This window comes from Microtus ochrogaster, linkage group LG5, assembly GCF_000317375.1.
Source record: "Microtus ochrogaster isolate Prairie Vole_2 linkage group LG5, MicOch1.0, whole genome shotgun sequence".
Lineage (NCBI taxonomy): Eukaryota > Metazoa > Chordata > Mammalia > Rodentia > Cricetidae > Microtus > Microtus ochrogaster.
Window position 1 is genome coordinate 14,076,715 of NC_022031.1, and position 21,512 is coordinate 14,098,226.

At 45.6% G+C, this 21,512-nt stretch overlaps 1 protein-coding gene across 1 annotated transcript in view; it reads left to right on the forward strand.

The window, feature by feature from the left end:
* Tram1 (translocation associated membrane protein 1) overlaps window positions 1-11,824 on the forward strand; it is a 29,923-nt gene extending 18,099 nt beyond the window's left edge. The window contains exons 7-11 of the mRNA XM_005361879.2: window positions 3,289-3,359; window positions 3,458-3,562; window positions 4,883-5,026; window positions 5,346-5,506; window positions 10,318-11,824. Of these exons, the coding sequence (XP_005361936.1) occupies window positions 3,289-3,359; window positions 3,458-3,562; window positions 4,883-5,026; window positions 5,346-5,506; window positions 10,318-10,391 (555 nt within the window). The 3' untranslated portion in view covers window positions 10,392-11,824. The remainder of the gene's footprint in view (window positions 1-3,288; window positions 3,360-3,457; window positions 3,563-4,882; window positions 5,027-5,345; window positions 5,507-10,317) is intronic.
* Window positions 11,825-21,512: the final 9,688 nt, after the last annotated feature.

Below are 21,512 nucleotides of genomic sequence, written 5' to 3' on the forward strand. Positions count from 1 at the left end.
ACCCTCTCCCTCCTCCCCCTCTGGACCCTCTCCCTCCTCCCCCTCTGGACTCTCTCCCTCCTCCCCCTCTGGACCTCCTCCCTCCTCCCCCTCTGGACTCTGTGCCTTACACTCCTGTTCTCTGGTCCTGTCAGTGTCACCAGAGAGGTGCTCTCTCAGGATTCCGTGGCCCCTGTGATAAATTCAGCAAGTATCTTTATTTTTGTCTAGATAGTTTTAAAAAAAACCGTATGTAGGATTTACTTGAAAATAATGTCAGGGAAGGCTCTAGATGGGTAGGGTCTAGCTGAGACGATTTCTGTCCTTAGTTAATTCCTCTGAGCCTGTTGATTCATGTTACTCCTTGTCGGTTATGTACATATTTACATTTGCCGCAGTTAGAAGGTTTTGTCTTTAACTCCCTAACTTTTGAGTTTTCCTAAGTGGAATTATGAGAACCATTTACTCACCGATTTATCTCTGCCCTCCCATAAACCACAGACTGTCTTTAAAAAGTACATACTGCAGGTAGGCCCTTTATCACCTGTTCTGTGTGTCCGCTGTCTGCTCGGATCAGGAAACACTCCCACGCAGAGGTCATGTCCTCTGGCCATGTTACACAGGTCAGGGTGAGGACCCGCATTGGTGTTGAATGTCTAAGAATTATTAGGCCCACCCTTTCCAGGAGCTCTTCCCTGTAGTTGAGCTCCCTGTGAGTCTCAGGTGTCCTAAAGTTGTGCTGTGCAGAACAGTGGCTGCTTAACCACCTGTAAGGTCAGTGCAACCTTGGTTCCTCTTCTCAGTCATAGTGGCCTTATCCGGTGCCTTTATCCACGTGCGGCTAACAGCTGCCGTTTTAGATAGGAAGCACGCACATTGATAGTGCGTGTGTGTGTGTGTGTGTGTGTGTGTGTGTGTGTGTGTTTATTTACCTCTCTGTCTTTGTCTGTGGTTTTTCTGTGTGGCCCCAGTCTGGCTTGTAACTCACAGTCCTCCTGCCTCAGTCTCCCCTGAGTGAGGGAAGGTGGTAGGTGTGTACCACCACTGATGGCCTGGACATTGATTTAGGGAACATTTGTGTAATTGTGGACAATATCGAGAGCGTCTTAGTTCTAGATGCTTTACTGCTGGACATGGCTTGACGGTTTTTAGCTTCCTTTAGGTATTTGCATACCCGTGGGCATAATACCTTTAGATTTCGTTATTTAATCAGTATCTGCATCTTGCTCACTGACCCTCGTAAGTAAAAAGAAACATTTCTAAGCAGTTGTTCATTTTAGCTTCTAAAGCTTTTTTCTTATCAGCCCCTGCCAGATGGCATTGCTCCAGAAATGCAGTCTAATTTTTATGGAATAATTTGCATAACTTAGAACTTAACTGAAACTATTTTTAACCCTTACACGTGACAGTTGAAAGTAACTGTTTCAAGTAATTAGCATAATTTGAAAGTAACAGCTGCATATGTGTTAAACAGTTCCTTAAAATTTACTCTATGAAGTTTATTTTCGGAAGAAATCTTTACTGGAAGGAACTAGAACAGTGATTGTTTTGAGCCAGTCTCACAGGCAGACGAGTAAGAAAGGAACACTGTTAATGGTTGGAGAGGGCTGGAGAGGTGTGTCTGGCAGAGAGCGTAGTGTCCTTGAATAAGAAGATTGTGCCCGCGAGAAGACGGGAATGGCATTTCTCAGCCTGGGATTGTATTGTGCAACCACCGTCCCAGCACTGAAGAGAGAGGATGAGGCAGGATGGCAGGTCCAGCCTGAGCAGCATCTCAGAGAGCAGTAATTGCTCTGCTAGCTTGAAACTCGAGAAAGAGTCAGATGTTTTGTTGCTGATAAGCAAATTAGCTTTGATTTTAGATAATGTAATTGATTATTATATAAAATACTAGAAATGTTTTCCCCATTGCTCCTTCTTGGCAGCCACGATCCCATCTTTTTAATCTGTCACTCAGCACAAGGCTGAGTCGTCTGAGAGCTTGTTCAGTCTGCCCGTGGACCCAGATAAGGGACTTTCGGTGGCAGTGGTGGAAGTCTTTTAAGCCATAGGTGCCTTTCTCAAACACTAATGACTACGCAGACTCCTGCAATAGAGAGCGTCTTAAAAGTGTCAGTTAACGATGGATTGTAGAGAATCCTTGCCTTTTATAGGCGTATGTGGGATCATTTCTAAAGTTTGGTTTTAGTGTCAAGAAGTGAAATTAGAAATGAAAATAGAAATTTACAAGAGAATAACTCTAATAAGATCCTGGAATAACAAGTGAAAGTGATACTTAAAGTTATTTATAGTTTTGGAATTCATAACTTAAGCATACCAATTAGATTTTCCGTGAAAAATGAGATTATACAAATTTTACAGCGTTCCACGGTTTCCTTCTTCCATAACTTCATGGACATTAGTATTGAGGATGTGCACAGCCAGATGTGGTGGCGCACGCCCAGAATCGTGCCATCGTCCTCAGAACTCTCTCTCAAGGTTTTAAAAGTCAAATGACCTGAAAACACTTTATTAAATGACTCATTGATCTAAGGTTTTGTGTTAATTGTAAGCAAAATCTGGTGGTGGCTCTGGTGGAGAAAGGGAATTCCCATAATAAACCGTAGTGGGTGCGTGTCATGATGTGCCTGCAGCACATCTCCTGCCTCTCCCAGTTTCCTTCCTCTAGCCACGGCTCCCACAGCTGTGAGGAGCTGACTCCAGACTGCCCAGCCCCCTTGGTTCTCTCCCTTCCCCCACAGCCCAGGCTTGGGCGCTCCAATGCACATGGCCTCCTCCATGGCGACTGGAGGATGTCGGGGGAGTTTGACCTGGGACAGTGCACTAAAGCCGTCCTGTTCTGGACGCGCTGTCTAGTTAGTCCTCTCTTCTCACCTGGGCTGGGAGCACTCCAGTGCTCCCTGTGGTTCTGCTCTCACGTCTCCTGGCTTCTGCCTTCATTCTTGGTGTTGGTTTTAGGTCTTGCCAAACCCACACCTATGGGAAGCGCAGAACTTGCTTTCTTAGTTATGTGTGTTTTTTCTGGGGTGCTCCTTGGGTGAGCAAGCACTGCTTTAGAAACTTGTCTGTACGTATCTAAGGGAGCTTTTACTTAGAAAAAGGTTCCTGGATAACGGCCCTTTGGAAAACTGTTGGTGCCATCTTAGCAGCTTGGGGGGTTATTGATCGTGAGGGTGGATTTCAGTAAGGGCGTTTTCTCTGCCATCGGCATTGAGCCTGTTGGTTCTGAGGTGCAGAGACGAACGGGCTGTGCCTTTGAAAACAAAGTGTTGACGATGCTTTCCATCTCTGCTGCCTTTGTACTTGCAGGAAGACATCCCTCGTCAGCTCGTCTACATTGGTCTGTACCTCTTCCACATCGCTGGGGCTTACCTTCTGAAGTGAGTCAGGGTTTGGCGTGGGTGTGCGTGGGCTAGCGGACAGTGCGCTATCCCGTCTGAGCTGGCAGCTGACCTTCCTTCGTGTTTTCTCTCCACAGCTTGAACCACCTGGGCCTTGTTCTCCTGGTGCTGCACTATTTTGTTGAGTTTCTTTTCCACATTTCCCGGCTGTTTTATTTTAGCGATGAGAAGTACCAGAAAGGGTAGGTACTGTCTTCCTCTGCAGTCACCCGGTTGTCAGAGCCGGTGTCCATGAATTCTTTTTTTTTTTTTATTTTTTTTGTTTTTCAAGACAGGGTTTCTCTTTAGCTTTGGAGCCTGTCCCGGAACTAGCTCTTGTAGACCAGGCTGGCCTCGAACTCCCAGAGATCCGCCTGCCTCTGCCTCCCGAGTGCTGGGATTAAAGGCGTGTGCCACCACCACCCGACGGTGTCCATGAATTCTACAGTTTTCTCAGAAATACACGGGAAGAAAATGGAAAATGGAACCACTTACAATGTCCATGCTTCTATATGTTATTCTTTAAATTGGAGCCTTTCTTGGCTGGAGAGATACCATATTGGACTTACTGTTTGTGAGGTTTGGGGTTGGATCTTCCTGTAATAAATAGCATGGTTTTCTTTCGAGATGGAGTGATGGAGAAGACTCATGGGAGAAAATAAAGGGTGGGGCTGGTGAGATGGCTCCGGGGAACAGCATCTTCCACCAGTCCTATGCCCTGAGTTCAAGCCCCAGAGCCCACATAAAGATGTGAGAAAAGAACCAAGTCTACATAGTTTCCTTTAATCTCCACACGTGGGCCATGGAGTCCATGCACCTTACCCACCCCATACAGCATACACACAACAAATAAAATTGTTAAAGAAATGGATAATATGGCCATAATGATATGAAAATATTTTAATAAAATCAGATCAAAAAGAAAAATTAGAAAGGTGTAACTCGGAAAGTGTGACGTCTGTAAAATGAAGCGCTCTGTCTTGGCTTTTACCCAGAGAGTTTCAGTTACTCAGTAAATACATTCTGAAGCGTGTAGCAACCATTTAACAATGAACAAAATGTTACACAGTAGTCTCCTGGAGTTGTGGAAAACCTGAGTAAGGTAATGGATGGTGACTAAGGACCTCTGACAGTGTGCTACAATGTGTAGAATTTCCCACCATCTGAATCCAGAAATCCTTTTGCAGAGTAAGAAGTGCTGTCTTAGGAGGTAGGGAGATGGCTCAGTGAGGAGTGCTTGCTGTACCACCATGGGGACCTGAGCTCAGACCCAGCCTCACGGGAAAAGCAGGCTTGCCCAGTGGTGCGCTCTCTTTCTGGGAGAGACTTGTCTCAAGCAGAAACTGGAGAGTAACGGAAGAAGACAGCCTTGCTGATTGTGGCCTGCAGAGGCTTGGCCACACACATACACACCTCTGACACAGCGGCAGTACTGTGTGGCCATGCGTTTGCTCAGGAGGGCTCTCCTTCTAGCAGAACCGACTCCGCTGAGTTTGTTACTGTGACTTTGCTTTGTTTTACAGGTTTTCTGTCTGGGCGGTTCTTTTTGTCTTGGGAAGACTTCTGACCTTAATTCTTTCAGTCCTTACTGTTGGTTTTGGCCTGGCAAGAGCAGAGAACCAGAAACTGGATTTTAGTACTGGAAACTTCAACGTGCTGGCGGTTAGGTATGGTTAACCGTAATGTCCCACTGTTACTAAATGTGCCACTGCTTCACTTTGCTCCCTGCCATCCAGTGACTGTGGCGATAACCTGCGGGCCGGGAAACCCTTGATTTGATTTCATGCCTGTTATAGTTTCTTTCAACATTGAATAATAATAAGGCCTTTGTTTAACTTCTAAGATTAATTTCTCAATGAAATGGTTATTTCTTAACATATTCTTTTCAACAACATGAAGGTATTAGCAATGAGTCATTCCCATCCAATCACAGCGGAACGCGTTACCCTCACGCACTGATCTTTTGTCTGTGTGCGTGTTTTTCAGGATTGCTGTTCTGGCCTCCATCTGCATCACACAAGCCTTCATGATGTGGAAGTTCATTAACTTCCAGCTTCGCCGGTGGAGGGAGCACTCTGCTTTCCAGGCCCCACCTGTGAAGAGGAAACCGGTCATGACCAAAGGCAGGTCTTCCAGGAAAGGAACAGGTTGGTACTGACTGAGCCCTGGAAACCAAAGTGAAAGCATGGAGAAACGTAGCTGTAGGATCTTACAAAGGCAACCCTTAACGAAGGAAAAGCATGTTTACTGAGTACACCTCAAGGACCGCAGCCTAGCCAGTGACAAAAATCTAGCTGTTTAAGAGAAATGGGTGCGAAGTGACCCTCTCCTATTCCTCGCTGCTCTGGTTGCGTGAGGGCCGTCAGTCCGGCAAGCCGAGTCCCAGCACAGCAGGAATCTGAGCGGTTTCAGGGGCTAGCTAAGGGCGTGGCACTGTATGTTGTCAGCATCTCGTTCATGGTTTGAAACCTGCGGCCCCTTCAAACTTTTTATATACATAAAACTTCTAATGCTTTAATGTTGGGAAGCCTGCACCTCCCTGCTTTTGCCTGTTGGCTGTGACTGAAACACACTGACACTGTAGATGGTGACTTAGGTGTGTGCGGTGCTTGGGACAGAAGCGTAGGAGATTACAGCTGTGAAAACACATCGGTATTAGCCGTCCTGCTAAGTCCTGGGTCTGCTGGGTTTTCTTCTCCAGCTCTGTCCAGCAGTTCTTGAACCTGTGTAGCTCATTCAGCCCTCTCCCCTCAAACAGCTTAGATGTTGGACTGAAATCACATCAGCTCTGTAGGTCGATGTAAGGAGAGTTTATATTTCAGCCCATGAATATCATACATGCCTACATTATTGAGGTTCTTCTGAATTACAGTGATGCTTTGTTCTTTTTACACTTACTTTGTATGTGTGCATTTGTGCCAGAGCACACGTGGAGGTCACAGTAGCTTCTCTTCTACTACGTGAGTTCCAGGGATCAAAGTCAGGTCATCAGGATGGGCGGCCGGTGCTTTAACCCGCAGAGCCATCTCACTGGCCCCTCCATAATGCCTGTCAACAGTCTTTATTGGGGTGTGACATCCACATCATACAGTTGGCCTTTGAAATAATACATATCACCATTTTTTAAACAAAATTCAGCATTTATGTATTTAGAGTGTGTGTGCAGACACATTTGTGTCGTGGCATGCCTGTGGAGATCATGTGACTACCTGGAGGTACTGGCCAGCTCCACCATGCGGAAGTCACACTCGGGTCATCGTGCTTAGCTGTGGGTGTCCTCACCTCTGAGCCGTTTTAAGGAATAAAAACATTTTTACATTATATTTGCTAGCTGGGTGTGGTGGCGCGTGCCTTTATTCCCAACATTCAGGAGGCAGAGGCAGATCTGTGAGTTCAAGGCTAGCCTGGTCTGCAGAGCTAGTCCAGGATAGCCAAGGCTACCAGAGAAACCCTGGCTCAGGGTGAGAGAGGTTGAGGGGGACAGCAGTATTTACTAAGTGATATGAACTATACCTAATTCCAAAACATTTTGTGAAATCTTCCCAGAAAGAGCCAGGCATGGTGTGTTTATGCCTTTAATCACAGCACTTGGAAGGCAGAAGCAGACAGGCAGTCATCCCAGAGAAAACCCCTGTGCCTGTGTGTGGCTCCCTGGGCTTCCCCTTCCCCAGCCCTTGGCAGCCACCATTCAGGCTTGTGCCTCAGTGGATCGGTCTTTTCAAACAGCGTCCGTGCATGAAGCAATGCAGTGTATGCTCACCTGTGACTGACTGCAGGTGGCGTATTTTAAATGTTCTGTGTGTTAATGTAGGTGTGCATACAGGCTTGTGTGCCGGTCTGGCTAGCCCTGACCTTGGCGGGAAGGAGCCCAGAGGCCTCACAGCAGGCAGGAGACAACACCAACAGAGAGAGCTTAAGTGGAGAGTTTATTGAGAGATGAGAGACGGGGAGAGACTGGCCTCTGAGGGCAGGAGTGGCAGAAGATGGACAGAGATGTGGACAGAAAGGGGAAAAAGAAAAGAGTAGGTGGAGTTTCGCCTTTTAAAGGCGTGATGCAAGCCTTGACCGCAGAGGTGGATCTCCTTCCTCCTTCACCTTACATGGGCTCCAGGGGTCAGACTTGCGCTTCAAGCATTTCAAATTGCTAAGTCACCTTGCCAACATTAGTATAATATTTTAATTTTTTTTATTTTTGTGGGGAGAGGTGAGTGCACATGTGCCATTAGTGCCTGTGGAGGTCAGAGGACAGCTCTCGCAGTTCTGTCCTTCTGCCGTCAGTATCCTGGGGGTGGAATTCCGCTTGTGGCTCAGGCCGCAGGCACCTTCACCTGCCATGCCATTACAAAGGCCCTGTCATGTTTGTGAGGTTCATCAATGTTATGGCGTACTCACTGCTCGGTCTTGTATGGCTGTGCCACACTTTATCTGGTTGTTTGTACCCTTAACAATCAGGTGGTGTAAGCACACATACACATGTTTGACTGCACACCTGTCCCTGTCTCAAGTGTGTGTAGATGTAGACCTGCTGGGCCATCAGAGCTCCCAGACTATTATTTCAAAGTGGATCACTTCAGTGAGCTGAGTCTCAGGATTGTACACAGTTAGTTGTTCTTGGACTGTTTGCTGGAAAAACTAACCTCTCTCTGATGAATTTTGAAAAATTAGTCAGATCTGATATATGGATTTCCCCGGATGTATTTAGGTACCTGTCACTATGCAAGGAGACATGCTTGTGCCTTGCTGTGCCATGTGGACAGTGCACTGCATTGTTGTGGTGTCTGAGAAGCTCACTGCATTGCTGTGGCATGTGGGTAGCTCACTGCATTGCTTTCTGTGGTTTTGGAAGTTTTGCAGTCAGGGGATGGGGGTTCTCCAGCTTTCTTTTATACGGTTTGGTCATTTTAGGTATCTAGCATTTCTGTGAATTTCAGACACTGCCTTTCAGTGTCTGCAAAAAGCACCTGGAGTTTTGACTCAGATTTCCTTTAATCTGTAAATTGCCCTGGGGAGCATTAACATGGACGTCTTTTCATTTATTCTGCTCTTTAATTTCTCCCAATTAAATTTTATGGTTATCGGTCTAAATGTCTAGTACTTGATTAAATTTCTTCCTAAATATTGTACTCTTTTGGATGCTACTATAAAATAGAATCCTCTCCTTAACTCCATTTTTAGATTGTTCGTTGTGTGTAGAGAAGTGCAGTTGGTGTCTGCATATTGGCCTGGATCCTGAGTCTACTGGACTGGCTGTTGAAATGTTTGTCTGTGTGGGTTCTTTTGGATCATCTACAAATAAAAATAGTTTATGCACCTTCCTAACCAATCCAGATGCTTTACATTGCATTTTCTTGCTAAATCCTGGCCTGAGGACAGGTGTGGGCATGGTGCATACATAGAGTCCGACGAGGATGCTGGGTGTCTTGCTCTCTGCCTTTCTCCCTTTAGACAAGGACTCTTACTGACCCGGAGTGAGAATGGTGGGCAGCCAGCAAGCCCAACAATCAATCCCCCTATCTCCGCCTTCTGGAGTGCTGGAGGTCCCAGCATAAGTGGCCACAACAGCTTTCCTGTGGCTTCTGGAACTTTGAACTTGGGTTCTGAAGCTTGTGCAACAAGCACAATGGCCCGCTGAGGGCTGCCCAATCCTCCTCCTCTTGGTGTGAAATTCTCTTTCATTCCTGGCGTACACCCACAGTAGGGACGGGTGATAGACAATGCAGCTTTGCTGTGTTGGTACCTAATTATTTGGTAGGATATTCCCATCTGTGTTCATACAAAAGATTGGCCTATAATTAGCACTTTTTTCAATATCCTTGCTGCTAGCCTTATAAACTGTATTATACAGATTTTTCCTTTGTTTAATCTCAACATTTTTGTTCTGTAAGTCACTGAGGGACTTCATGGTGATTCTATCTTTGTAGATTTACACTCAAGATAATGAAATTATTAATTTCTCCCTTTTTGCAACTTGTGATTTCTAAGGAATTATGCCTGTTTTCCTCATGGTTAGGACCAGCATTTAGACCGTAGTCCAGGGCTAGCTAGATCAACTACCCAGAATACACAGCTTCTAGCACTGTTAAAAACAAAAAAAAAGAAAAGAAAATCTTTTTCAGTCTTTGTTGTTTGTTTTTTTACACTTTTTCTTTATTTATTTTTGTGTTTTTTTCTGTGCCATCGATTCCTGCGCTTGCTTCCAAGCTTAGGTATGGTGGATTGTTTCTCTGGTGGGGTCCCCTTCTTGAGATGGCTCCTGGTAGGGGTCCCCTCCTCTCTGTGGTCAGTAGGCTGCTCAAGCCTTGAGCACTATTCACTTGCAGACATTTTAGAATTATGATTTGAGTTCTCTTTTGGACCCTGACTTATTTGTGGGTCTATTGTTTATTCATTAGATGGTTTGTCATTTTCTGTTCGCCTTTTCCGGTGCTGCCTGAATCCCTCCATAAGTAGTGACGTCCCCGAAGGGTGTCCCTGCCCTAAACTGTTCTGATTTTGATCACAAAGTCCTCAAGTTCAGTGAATGTACCTTTTACACCCCAAAAAAGACATCTATTCTGCACTTATGGAGCTGTGATCCACAGAAATCCACTTGCCTCTGCCTCCCAAGTGCTGCTGGACCTGGCCTCCCCATCAGAGTTTCACAGAAGAGGCTGCAGCCCACCTTTAACTGTCATAGTGGCCATCGCTGATAGCTCTCATCTGTTTTAAAGACGTATCTGAGAGGTGTGTGTGCCGGCGTAGGGGACAGCTGTGTCCTCTCGGGGCTGCCGCAGGGTACAGTTGCAGACCTTGTGACTTTACCGCAGGCCTGCCTCTCTCTTTAGCAGTAACTACTTTCTCTTGATTTGCTGCCTTGGTTCCTTGTGTGGTCAGCTTCTTACCCGCAGATGCCTCGTGCAGAACGATACTGCTCACATTTGTGTATGACGAAATGACACCTGTGCTTGTCTCATTTCAGAGAACGGTGTGAACGGAGCGGTCACATCGAATGGAGCGGACTCGCCCCGCAATAGGAAAGAGAAGTCTTCATAGTGGATCGGAGACTGACTGATCAGTGGCCCCCAAAGAATCTGCTTTCTGCTCTGTCTGTCAGCACTAGAGATTTTTCTGTTCTTGAAAATACAGTTTCTGCTCTTTGATTTTTGCTGTTGTACTGTTCCCGCATTTGAAAGGGCATTTGAGGGAGGAGGACTCCCATGAGTGAGAAAATATTGTCGCTTAGACTCAGCTACCTGCCTTCAGAATAGTTTAGGGACCACCACATATTTCATTTGCTTTTTGTCTTTTAACATTTTCTAATGGTTTGGGGAGAGACCATGTACAAAAAACCCCACATAACCAGTGAAAAGTTTTCTTGCTCTCACCAATTTTTTATAATATTAGCAAGGTGACCTGTTCTATGAGGGTCATATTTTTTAAGTTGTCTTTCAGGGTAAAATGGAAATACTATAAAGTCCAATGTCAAACTTTTAATGTTTTCAGTGTTCTCTAATTTTTAGGAGTTTTTTGTAGCCTTTACACCTGGAAAAAAGATTTGTAAAATCACCAAAATAATTGTGTGCTTTATTTTCTAGGTAGTGGTTGTAGGTGTTACTTCCCATAGTTACTGCAAGGTTTATTGCCATATATTGGAGCAGATGTCTTATTAACGTGAGGGTACTTAGGGAGTGAAGGTTTTGTGCATTTTCAGCATTTATCAACTGGCAATCAGAAAATGTTTACTGTGAAGAGGAATAGCCAACTTACATAGCCCACTTTGGTATGTTTAATGGGCCTTGTTGTAAGTTTGATATGCATAGCATCTTAATGAAATACCATTTAACCTGCAAACCCTTTCAAAACGTAATACCTGCTTGATTTATATCTGTAAAAATGTGTCAGGTAATTATATTTGGAAAACTAATGCACTAACTTTAAAGAAATTAAAAATTCAGGTGGTTAGTCTTAACAGAAGACATGCTTTATGTTATACTATAGCTTTGAACCCATCTTTAATTGAGAAACATTTATCTGTATAAAACATATTTTTGGATAAATATATATATATATATTTGTATCTACAGAAAGGCTCTAAAAAGCATTTGAGTAAAATATTGGTTCCCTTTTCTATAGTTATCCTTACAGCCCTTACATTTGGTTTGTCCGCTGTCCTTACAGTATCTGCCCTGCTTCGTTTGGTGTCCACGTCTTATTCCCCGTGTCTCACTTCTGTCACCAGCTGAAACATGTCCGTGCCATTTTGAATCTAAAAGCTGCGGGTCCCGGGCCGTGGCTTAAGCGGCCATGCTGCTAGAAAGGTGTGCTTCTCTTTCCAGCTGTCAGCCTAGCTTCCTGGGAAAGGAGTAGCTCTCCGTAGCATTACCAAGTGTCTGTGGAACCAAATGTCCGCCATTCAATGAAACTGGCATTATATTCAACAGAAATGTTGAGAAATCAATCAAAATAAAAAATTTTTACTTTCAAAAGCTGCTTCCTGCCTCTCGCGGTTCTGTTTATGCTATTTTGAGCATGTATTCTCATTAAAGTTTCTGTCCTTCATTAGCAAATACACTTCCCGGGACACAGAGTGCGGCAGTAGGGGAACAGTAAGCGTTGCTCCCTCCTCATTTGACTAGAACCTCTTTGCATTACTTGCAACACTTGTGTTCAGACTGCATTTCAGGGGGAAAAGCGGGGGGCGGGGGGGACCTTAGTGTGTGATTAGAGCTTTACAAACCTCATAGATAGACACAGTCTAGTTGTCTAGTTGTAAATTACGCACCCTGTAAATTACGCTTCCCCATGCCCTGTAGGAAGTGCCCTTGCTGTCTTCCAGTCCTGCTGAGACTGGCGCTCTCGGCTGGGCAATGTGAGCTGTGAGGCCTGATGGGAAGCAGATCTGTGACTGTGAGGGCTGCTGTTAGCTCCCAGGCTCCAAGGGGCCTTGAACTAGCCATCCTGGGATTTACTTTCTCTACCTAAAGTTAGCTCTTGCCTGAGATTAGAATAGAGTTGGGAATAGTCTGGTCGGAATATTCAAGGATGAAGATACTAACCACATTCTGCTAAACCTAAACAATCTTATAAAGTCCTTAGGTTCATAACTCGGGGACCCAGCTCGTCCAGGAACTGGGAGGGTCCTGGTTGCAAAGACGTGATTAGCAAGAGCCCTGTAACACTCATCTCCTGGGTGTTGCCGGGCATGTTCTCTGAGAAGGAGCTCTGATTGCCTACGAATGGACAACAATGAACGTGTCTTTTCAGAAGAAAAACCCCACCTGTGTGCACATTGAGAGCCTGGGTTTAAGAAGTAACCCTGGAGAAAATTCTAGGAGATGGTGGCTTAAGCAGGTGTCACAGGAGAGCCACGTTGGCATACAACCTTTTCGACCAGGAGTCAGCCATTTACAGAGGCCAGCTGCACACAGCTGCCCAGCTCCAGGGCACACAACTATTTACAAAGGCAACCCAGATCCGCTTGTCAAGAATGAGTTACTTTATGAAAAGTTGCACCAGAACTAAATGACACATAAACACGGATACTATTTGGGGAGAGGATAAACCAGTTTGTCCAGCTCAACAATCTAGTGAGAAGATTATTAATGTGTTTATCCAACCTGCAACCAAAGTCTGAAGAGGCCATGTATAACCTAAGTAGACCATAAAAAAAAAAATCCAACAGTCTTCCTATTTTAACCAGTTTAAGTAATAGATAACCTCATTAGGTTTGGCTGACTGATAGTTACACAGCGGTAAGATTATTTAGCCAGCACTCACCCTGACTTCACTAGTCAGTTCTACAAATGGCTGTGTCACCGCTTCCAGTGGGAAATCCTTGACTTGGAAGTTCTCAACCTTCCAGCGGTTCAAAGATTACCCATCCAACCATTGTACTTCTTCCTTTCGGGACAGTACTTGGTAAAGTCGCATGAGCTTCTCAATGCTTTATTATAAAACAGCTCTTGTGTTAGGTGGTCTTGCCCACCTGTAGGCCAGTGTAAGTATTCTCAAGTGGATTAAAATGCATTTTTGCCATTAATAGATTTTTCACTTGCATTGGGTTTATTAGGATGAGGTCCCACAAGTTGAGTAGTAGTGATAAAACCTACCCCTCTGTGTAGTTCCTGTACCCAGGGCACTGACACCCTGTACATCCAGAGTGTGTGTGACTCTGTGCCCGATATTTTTCAAATCTCTGCTCACCAGGTTATGAGTAATGTAGGAGACATTGTGAATTGATACCATCCTTGTCTGAAGTTCTACAACTCACTGGGCATGGTGCTTTGCCATGCCAACTCCAAGATGCCATGGTGGCTGCTCTTGAGCCAGTAGAGTGGCCAGCATCACAGCCGGTGGTTACTATAGAATACTGTGGAATATGTGGAATATGTGTGTGTGTACGTGTGTGTGTGTGGATACAGTAGTCATGTTTAACAAGCACATCAATATCTGGAGTCTTATAAGTGTGTAACATAATAATAAAAGCCAATTCCATGTGTAGTTTCTATGGATGCTGTTAAAATGGGGATATAGCTAATGAAGCTACCTTCCCATTGGCCTGTTCGTTAAAGTGTCCTGTGTTTTCTGCTGCTTGGAGTCACCGTCCTTCCTACTACAAAGAAACTCCAGGTTAGAAGGACTACATGATGTTTTACTAAGTTTGAGTTGTTCTTGTAAAACGTTCTGGAAATCACGTTTCAGCAAATGGGCCAGGAGGCCTGGCTGCGGCACCTTTTGTGGGGTCATTCGTGGTAAGGGCCCTATGAGGACACCTGAAAGCAGCGTAAGTGCTAAGGATGCAGGTCACTGTGACATTTGTGCAGCCTCGTTGAGGAGTTCAGTCCCCAGCACTACAAGATACAGCGCTGCAATTGAATCGAACTCATTTAGATGACTAATGAACTTGAGCAAATAAAGTGGTCCTTCTATACATCATGCTGATGATTCAAAATCAAAGCCATGAAAGTTGTTTGTAACAGGGTCGGAGGACAAAGTATGCAGTATGTACTCAATACAGACAAATGAGAAGGAGGCTTCTCAAGAGTGACTTTAGTTCTCTGGGGCTGGAGGTTGGAAGACCACCCGGTTGGAGTGACGGGTGCTTTATGTATTTTTATATGAAGCTTTAAAAAGATGAGAGACGATGTGTAGCTGGGTTCAACTTCCTCTTCACAGAGACCCTTCCAGACCTGGGCAATCATCCATCATTCTCGTGGACAGAAAGCCCGTTTCAAACCAAGAAGGAATTTCTCTGTTGATACAGTAAGGTGGGTCAACTCAGTCTCCACACAGAAACGCTGATACAAAGGGAATGTGACAGAGAGAGAGACAGCCATTGAGCAAAAGCACAGCTTCCAGAAGGGGACCTTACGGACCACTTCCTGGCCGCCATACAGCCTCCCTCCCTTTCCTATAGACAGCATCTTAATTGTGCATGGCTGGTGGATTTTTGTTTTGGGTTCTCTCTCTCTCTCTCTCTCTGAATAAAGAACTTGAAAAGCCATCTTGTGGAGTGCAGCTTCACATCGAAGCAATCACTGTTCTCCTTGTTTGCTGTTTTGATGAACACCACATTCTAATTCCAGTCTGGCCGCTCTTGTTTAGCAGGCCTTGCCAATCACGCCCCATTATACGTTGCTGTAGAGGAAGTGCCCAGAGCGGGCTTCTGCCATCACCCCCCCCTTCTTCACTGGGCTCTGTCCACGTCAGCACCCCCGCCTCCAGAGGTAAGAGCAGCTGTACTGGCTGTACTCATTAACCCAGCCGTCCTTGACCTTTGTTGCTTTATTTCTCCCTAACGTCACCACGTCCCCGCTCCCAGCCTGCAGGGTTTTAGATTGATTACTTCAGCTGTTTCTCAGGCAGGATCCGCACTTCATCTGAAATCGTGCTTGCTTCCCACTTGAGAGTCACGAGGCCAGAGAGAAGACCTGTGTCCTAGGTACTCGTGACAACAGCGTGGCCCGCATGGCAGCTACATTGAAACTGCCTTCAGACCTTACCTTGCTGATCTGAAAGGTTGCCTTTCAGAGCAATGGAGATGAGCTTCTCTTTGGTTTTCCCTGTTGTGTGAAAAACAAGTTAGCATTTGCAGCTATTTTTATTGTTTTAAGAGGTTCTTGCTGTATAATCCATGCTAGCCTCTAAAAGCCTCAACCATCTGAGGACTCAGGTGTCCCCACTCCTGGGTAGTACATTTTATGCTGTCTCTCTTCAGAAAAACATCACTGTAATGGTTTCCGACCCTGATATGCTCCCATTTCCTCTTAACTCAGTAAGTGTCAGTTCTTATCCAGACATCTCTGTCTCCATCTTTCCTGGCTTGTGGGAGGAAGCAGGAAAAAGATGTTCATTTCGTATCCTGTTATATCACACAAGACCAACCCCTTTCCTGGGAATCTCTAAAATCCCTTCCGTAGCCCAAAATGCCATAAACTGGGCACCTTATAAGCAGCAGAGATTACTTCTGTGCTTTGGAGGCTGGGGGCCCAGGCTCAAGGCACTAGCAGATCTGGTGTGGTAGGGACCTCTTGCTGTGCTCTTACCTGGTGGAAGCGGCAAGCGGCTCCATCAGACTTCTTTGAGACGAGAATAATTCATTCACAAAACCGCGAGACCCAATTATCTGCAAATTCCCCCACCTCATAGCACCATCCTGGGGGGGGGGATTTCCACATGAATTGGAGGTGGAGCAGAAACCACACTCAGACACAACATCAGTAATACCGTACATTGTTGATTCTAAAATCCACTCCCTTTGGACAATGGCACATTTTTCTTGGTGGTACAGAAAACAAAGGTGGTTTCACTGTTTATCTCCTGAGTGTTCCGACCTCACGGATGCATTTGTGTTAGCGTTGTGGGGACCATATGAGTTCCATGTCCTCCCCTGCCGGCTCTGCACACTTCTGCCAGCAGAAAGGCTTTTACTGATGAGACCCCTTAGATCCTGTGCTTCCCAGCTTCTCAAACCTGGACCCAATAACTTCCTGCTTATTATGAATTACCCAACTTCAAATTCTGCTACAGCAGCACAAAACTAACAAACTCTTCAAGTAAAACCAGGACTGCTAACATTTATTAAGAGGTGCTAGCCTCAGCATTTAGAGTGCTAGCTAATCCCCACCACCACCGACTCCACTGGCACCCTACCAATATGTAGGGACCATTTTCAGCCCCTGTTCTAAATGAGGAATCTCAGTGGTGTCGAGTGATTGGCAAGGGGTAAATCCAGACTTTTCAGCGTGGGCATGTTTGGTGGTTACCTCTGTCCTGCACAAGGCTCTACTTCACAAATTGTAGGGAGGAGGCAGGGTGGGTGTGGGGAGGGGAAGAATAGAGGAGAGAGGATGGGAGGGGGGCTCTCTGAAAAAGGAGTGAGCCTGGAAGACCAGAGTGAGGGTGATTTGCGCAAGTGGGGAGGGAGAAGCATTTGTCAGAAGAATCACTTAGGAAAGAGAGTAAGATGAGCCAAGAGAGGCAGCAGGGTGGGGGCTGCAAGACCTGGCTCCTCAGATTGATAACATCCCTCTGAGGTACCATAGCAACAGGAGCATCTCTTCCTGAGGTACTCTAGAGCCATGCTGTCAGTGTCCAGCAGGAGGCTCAGCCTGCAGGCTTTTACAGGGCTGAGCCTGGCAAAGGAGCAAATTCACCCTCCCACTACCCCGCACCACGCAGGCCCTCACGAGTCTTCCTCCTGTGAAGACACAGGCAATAGTGAAATGTCTCTGGACAGCCCCCCCCCCTCCGCCCCAAGCAAGATGTGAAAGCCTGATTGTAAAGCACCTAGTTACTTCCCGATCCGTTCAGTGAGACTGGACACCACAGGCCTAGTTCTGGGGGCATGAGTAAGGTCTGCATCCCTCCCAGGAAGGGGGAGCAGTAGCTAACTAACATGGATATCAAGGCTCACAGGATGTTTCCATGCTCTGGTATAAGCAGGTAGCGCCTGTGTGCTACCTGTTTCTGCTGTGAGAAGTTCCTGGCCCGCTTGTGATGCATATGCCTTCCTAAATTTGGTTTGAGGCAGGCTCTCCCTGTTTGGCTTAGACTGGTCTTGAACTTGTGGTTCTTTTGCCTCTGCCTCCCAAATGTTAGGACTGCAAGCATGCAGCACTAGCTGTGTGTATGTTTTCGGTTTTGTTTTCGACTGCTTTGAAAACTGTTTACCCATGATAGATTCATATCCTTATCTCAACCCTCCCCCACCATGCCCAGTAGTCTGAATCAGCTTCCAGAAGGACCCACAGGTCTGCCACTCTAGCCGCCCATCCAAGTCCAGACTCTCTGGATTCCAACCAGCAGGAGGCAGACTCCTCCTTTGGAAGTTTGGAAGACGTGCACACGCCCCTTGAAAGTCTGACCTTAAGCTCATGGAAGTGAACCGGTTAGCCAGTAAAAGGCACAGAGAGCTTGGGGGTTCCCAGCCGAGGATGTCTTCAGAGCTGCAGGTCAGGCCTGCTGCTTTTCACTGTAAGACCTCGAAAGAGCCTTGAGCTCAGAGTGTGGTGGCTAATCTCGATTGTCAACTTAGTAAGGTTTAGATTCACCTAGAAGGCAAATCTCTGGCCATTCTATTTGGGTGTTTCTAGTAAAGTTTAACTGGGAAAGAAAGACCCACGCTGGATGCCAGAGGCATGTTCCACGGGCTGCAATCCCTAATTGAATAGGAAGCAGGAAGTACAACCTTATCTACCAAGTGAGTTCCAGGACAGGCTCCAAAGATACAGAGAAACCCTGTCTCTCAAAAACAAACAAACAAACAAACAAAAACCCAAAAAGCAGGAACTGAAGGGCACAGCAACATTCAACGCTCTCTGCTTCCTGACTGTGGCTACAATGTTGCCGGTTGGCTCCAGTTCTGTCTGGTACCACTGCTTCCTTAAGTCTCTTTGGCCAGCTAGTTCACTGAAACAATGAACCCAGTAGCTAACCAATATATGTCAAACAATAGATTCCTTTCTTACACTTTCCAAGTTTATTTATTTTCCTTGCTGGGTACTGTTTTATTTAAGACTTTTTGATAAATTTAACTTAGAATTCTAGAAATAGGAAGGGGCATGCCTTTAATCCCAGCAGTCAGGAGGCAGAAGCAAGTGGATCTCTGAGTTCGAGGCCAGTTTGGTCTACAGAGCAAGTTCCAGGACAGCCAGAGCTACACAGAGAAACCCTGTCTTGAAAAAAAAAATCTAGAAAGGAAAGGACGTGGAAAATATAACTCTGGTTCTCGTGTGCTCGGGGTCTCAGCACATTGTTTCAACCGCCAACTTTGCTCAGGTGAAATCCACGCTACTCAAGCATGTGAGAAAGGCTCATACAATTAGGTTTCTCTGCGTGAAATTCAGAGATCATGACCTAGAATCCATAGTCTTTTATGTTCCCCTTTAATGTCTCTTAGCAAAAATCCAGCAAGACCAAGTTGGGAAATGGATGAGCTCCGTCCTATACCAATCAAATTGGACTTCAAGATTCAGTAGGCAAGGGCCTCCTCTCCTCTGATGGAGCCCATGAGACCAGGCCCCAGAGAAATAGCCAAAAGGGGAAAGTACCATCTATAGAAGAAACTTAGGCCACCACTGTTGACATGAGTCCATTGTATAGAGACTTGACCAGATCAGAGCTGCTGGACCTGGAAACCTGACTGGCAGCCAACAGGGGATCAGAGAGACAGACACAAGTCACAGAAAAGCTAGGATCAGGTGGGCCATGCCCGCAGGTGGTGCCATAGCCCAGATGGCAGGCACATGTATTATACATTGCATGAACAGGGATGCTGTGAGCTCATCGCAGCAGAGGGGCCCTGTAGGGAAGCGGTCTTAGAGGCACATGCAGTGATCTCAACAACTGGGGTCCACACTCTTTGCACATACTGTCTTTAGTAAAGGTCAACCCATTGACCAACAGCTATACTTGGAGCAGGGGAAGGCCTTGCCATTCTCCTGAGACTACCCTGTGGAAGGCCTGGCAATGCTCTTGAGTCTAAGGCATTAGCATCCTTGACATGGCCATGTTCATGTCATGAATGTTCCTTCATATTGGGTATACCCACTCCCTCACTCATTCCCGACAGTGCCTAGGACACAGATATTGCGTTCTATTTATAGTACCTTATTTATCCTCCCATCTACCCCAATATCATCAAACACATCCCCTTCCTGAATTAGTCTCTTTTCTGCAGTTATAACAAAATAGCTCTTGTTCTGTACTTATTTAAAGATTGATTTAGCTCATAATTCTGGATATCCAAGAACTTGACACCAGTATCTACTAAGGTATAGTGAGGACCCTGTAGGCGTGTCGCAACATGTAAATGGCATCATGACAGTAGTGTGTACAAGAGGAGGAGATGGCGTGGCAAGTAAGGACACCAGAGGTGTTCAAGAGATGCACTTACATTTTTTTATTTACTTCCTCCAGCAAGGCTTTATGTCCCACCCTTCCTCACTCACACATGAGTCTATGGGGGACATTTCTCATTAAAAGCATGAGACATTGGTATTCAAAAACTATTGTCATTCCCAGTGTGGTGGTGCCATGCCTTTAATCTCTCTCCCACAAGAAAGTAAAAAATAAGGATAAATAAATACGTAAATAAATCTCTCAGGTCTCACATCTGTACACGGTGTCAGAATCAGAACTGCATCTTTTGTCTTGTTTTAGTATTCTGCTTTTCAAGACAGGGCTTCTTTGTGTGGCCTTGACTGTCCTGGAACCTGCTCTGTACACCAGGCTGGCCTAGAACTTACGGGGATCCACCTGCCTCTGCCTACCGAGTGCTGGGATTAAATATATGTGCCACCATCACCTGGCTTTACGCTCATGATTTCTAACCTAATAAGACTACATTATTGACTATATTTGTAAAACTTGTAAACTCTACGTAGCCTTCCTTCTTCTTTCCTTCATGTTTGCCTACTACCCTCATCTCCTTCTGATAGAGTATAGATTTTGTTTGTCTGTTTGCTTTGCTTTTTATATATTCTTCTTCTGGTATCCTCAGGGTTGGGGGCTGGGTCTCCCATCTTTTTCTATTTATTTTTTTACTCATCTGTTATTTATTTACCCTCCCATCTTTTTCTTTGAGATGGTTAAGGAAACTTACAAAGAGAGTGGCTGACCTCACAGGAGCTAACCAGGATGCCCTGAGAGCTACCTTAACCCTATCTGAGATTGTGCCATATGGCTAATTTTGCTCTCTGCATCTTATATGATGTATGAGATGTGACCTCTCAGCTTCCGGCTCCTGTCACCATGCCTCCCCCACCATTCAGGATAGCTAGTCCTCCAAAACAGTAAGCCAAATTAAATTTATTCTTAAGTTGCTTTTGTCCTGATGGGTTATCACAGCAATAGAAAAGCAGCTAATACAGAAGGTAACCATTAAAAAAAAACTGTTTTTAAAAGTATTTATTTGTGGGGAGTGGGGTATATGATGGGGTGAGTGTAGATTCTGTTCTCTCCTGCCAATCATGTGGGTTCTGGGGATCAAAATCAGTCATCAGGCAATGAATACCTTCACCTGCCGGTCATTTGGCCAGCAGCACCCAGAAGGCAGCACTTAGACTTTTCAACAACTCAAGGGTCTAATAACAAATGACAACAGAAACCAAACAACAACAACAAAAACAAAAACTTTGGTTGTCTCCTGTGTTTTCAGCACTCCACGCCCCTTCCCCCATCTGAGCATCTGCAGGGTCCCTGCTGTTCCAGGGAGAATGGCTCCCACTCACACTGTCCCTTCCCCTCCTCACTGAATGGCAGCGGCTTAATCCTCACAGGTTACTGGGAGTCCTTGCTCTGTGAGCATTTGCTTTCTAGGAGTCTTCCTCCATTTTGGTCCACATGGACTCTAAGCAGCTACCCAGTTTTGAAGTCCAGGGCAAGAGTACAGTCACACACATCGTGCCATCTGCTATGTGTCCAAACACTTGCAAGTTTAAGTCGAGCTAATTGGTTGTTAAATAAAACATGCTCCACGGTCTTGGCTAACTTATGTCCTTGCAGGCAGGGAGACCAGGCTTGCATTTAGGATGCTTGCATGCCTTGGCATCCCACATTTAAAGGGGGTGTAGAAGAAAGACCATCTCTGGCCCCTCAAGGACTCCCCTGATGGAGAAAGGTCATTGGTTAATTAAATAAAGAAACTGCTTGCCCTGATAGGTTAAAACATAG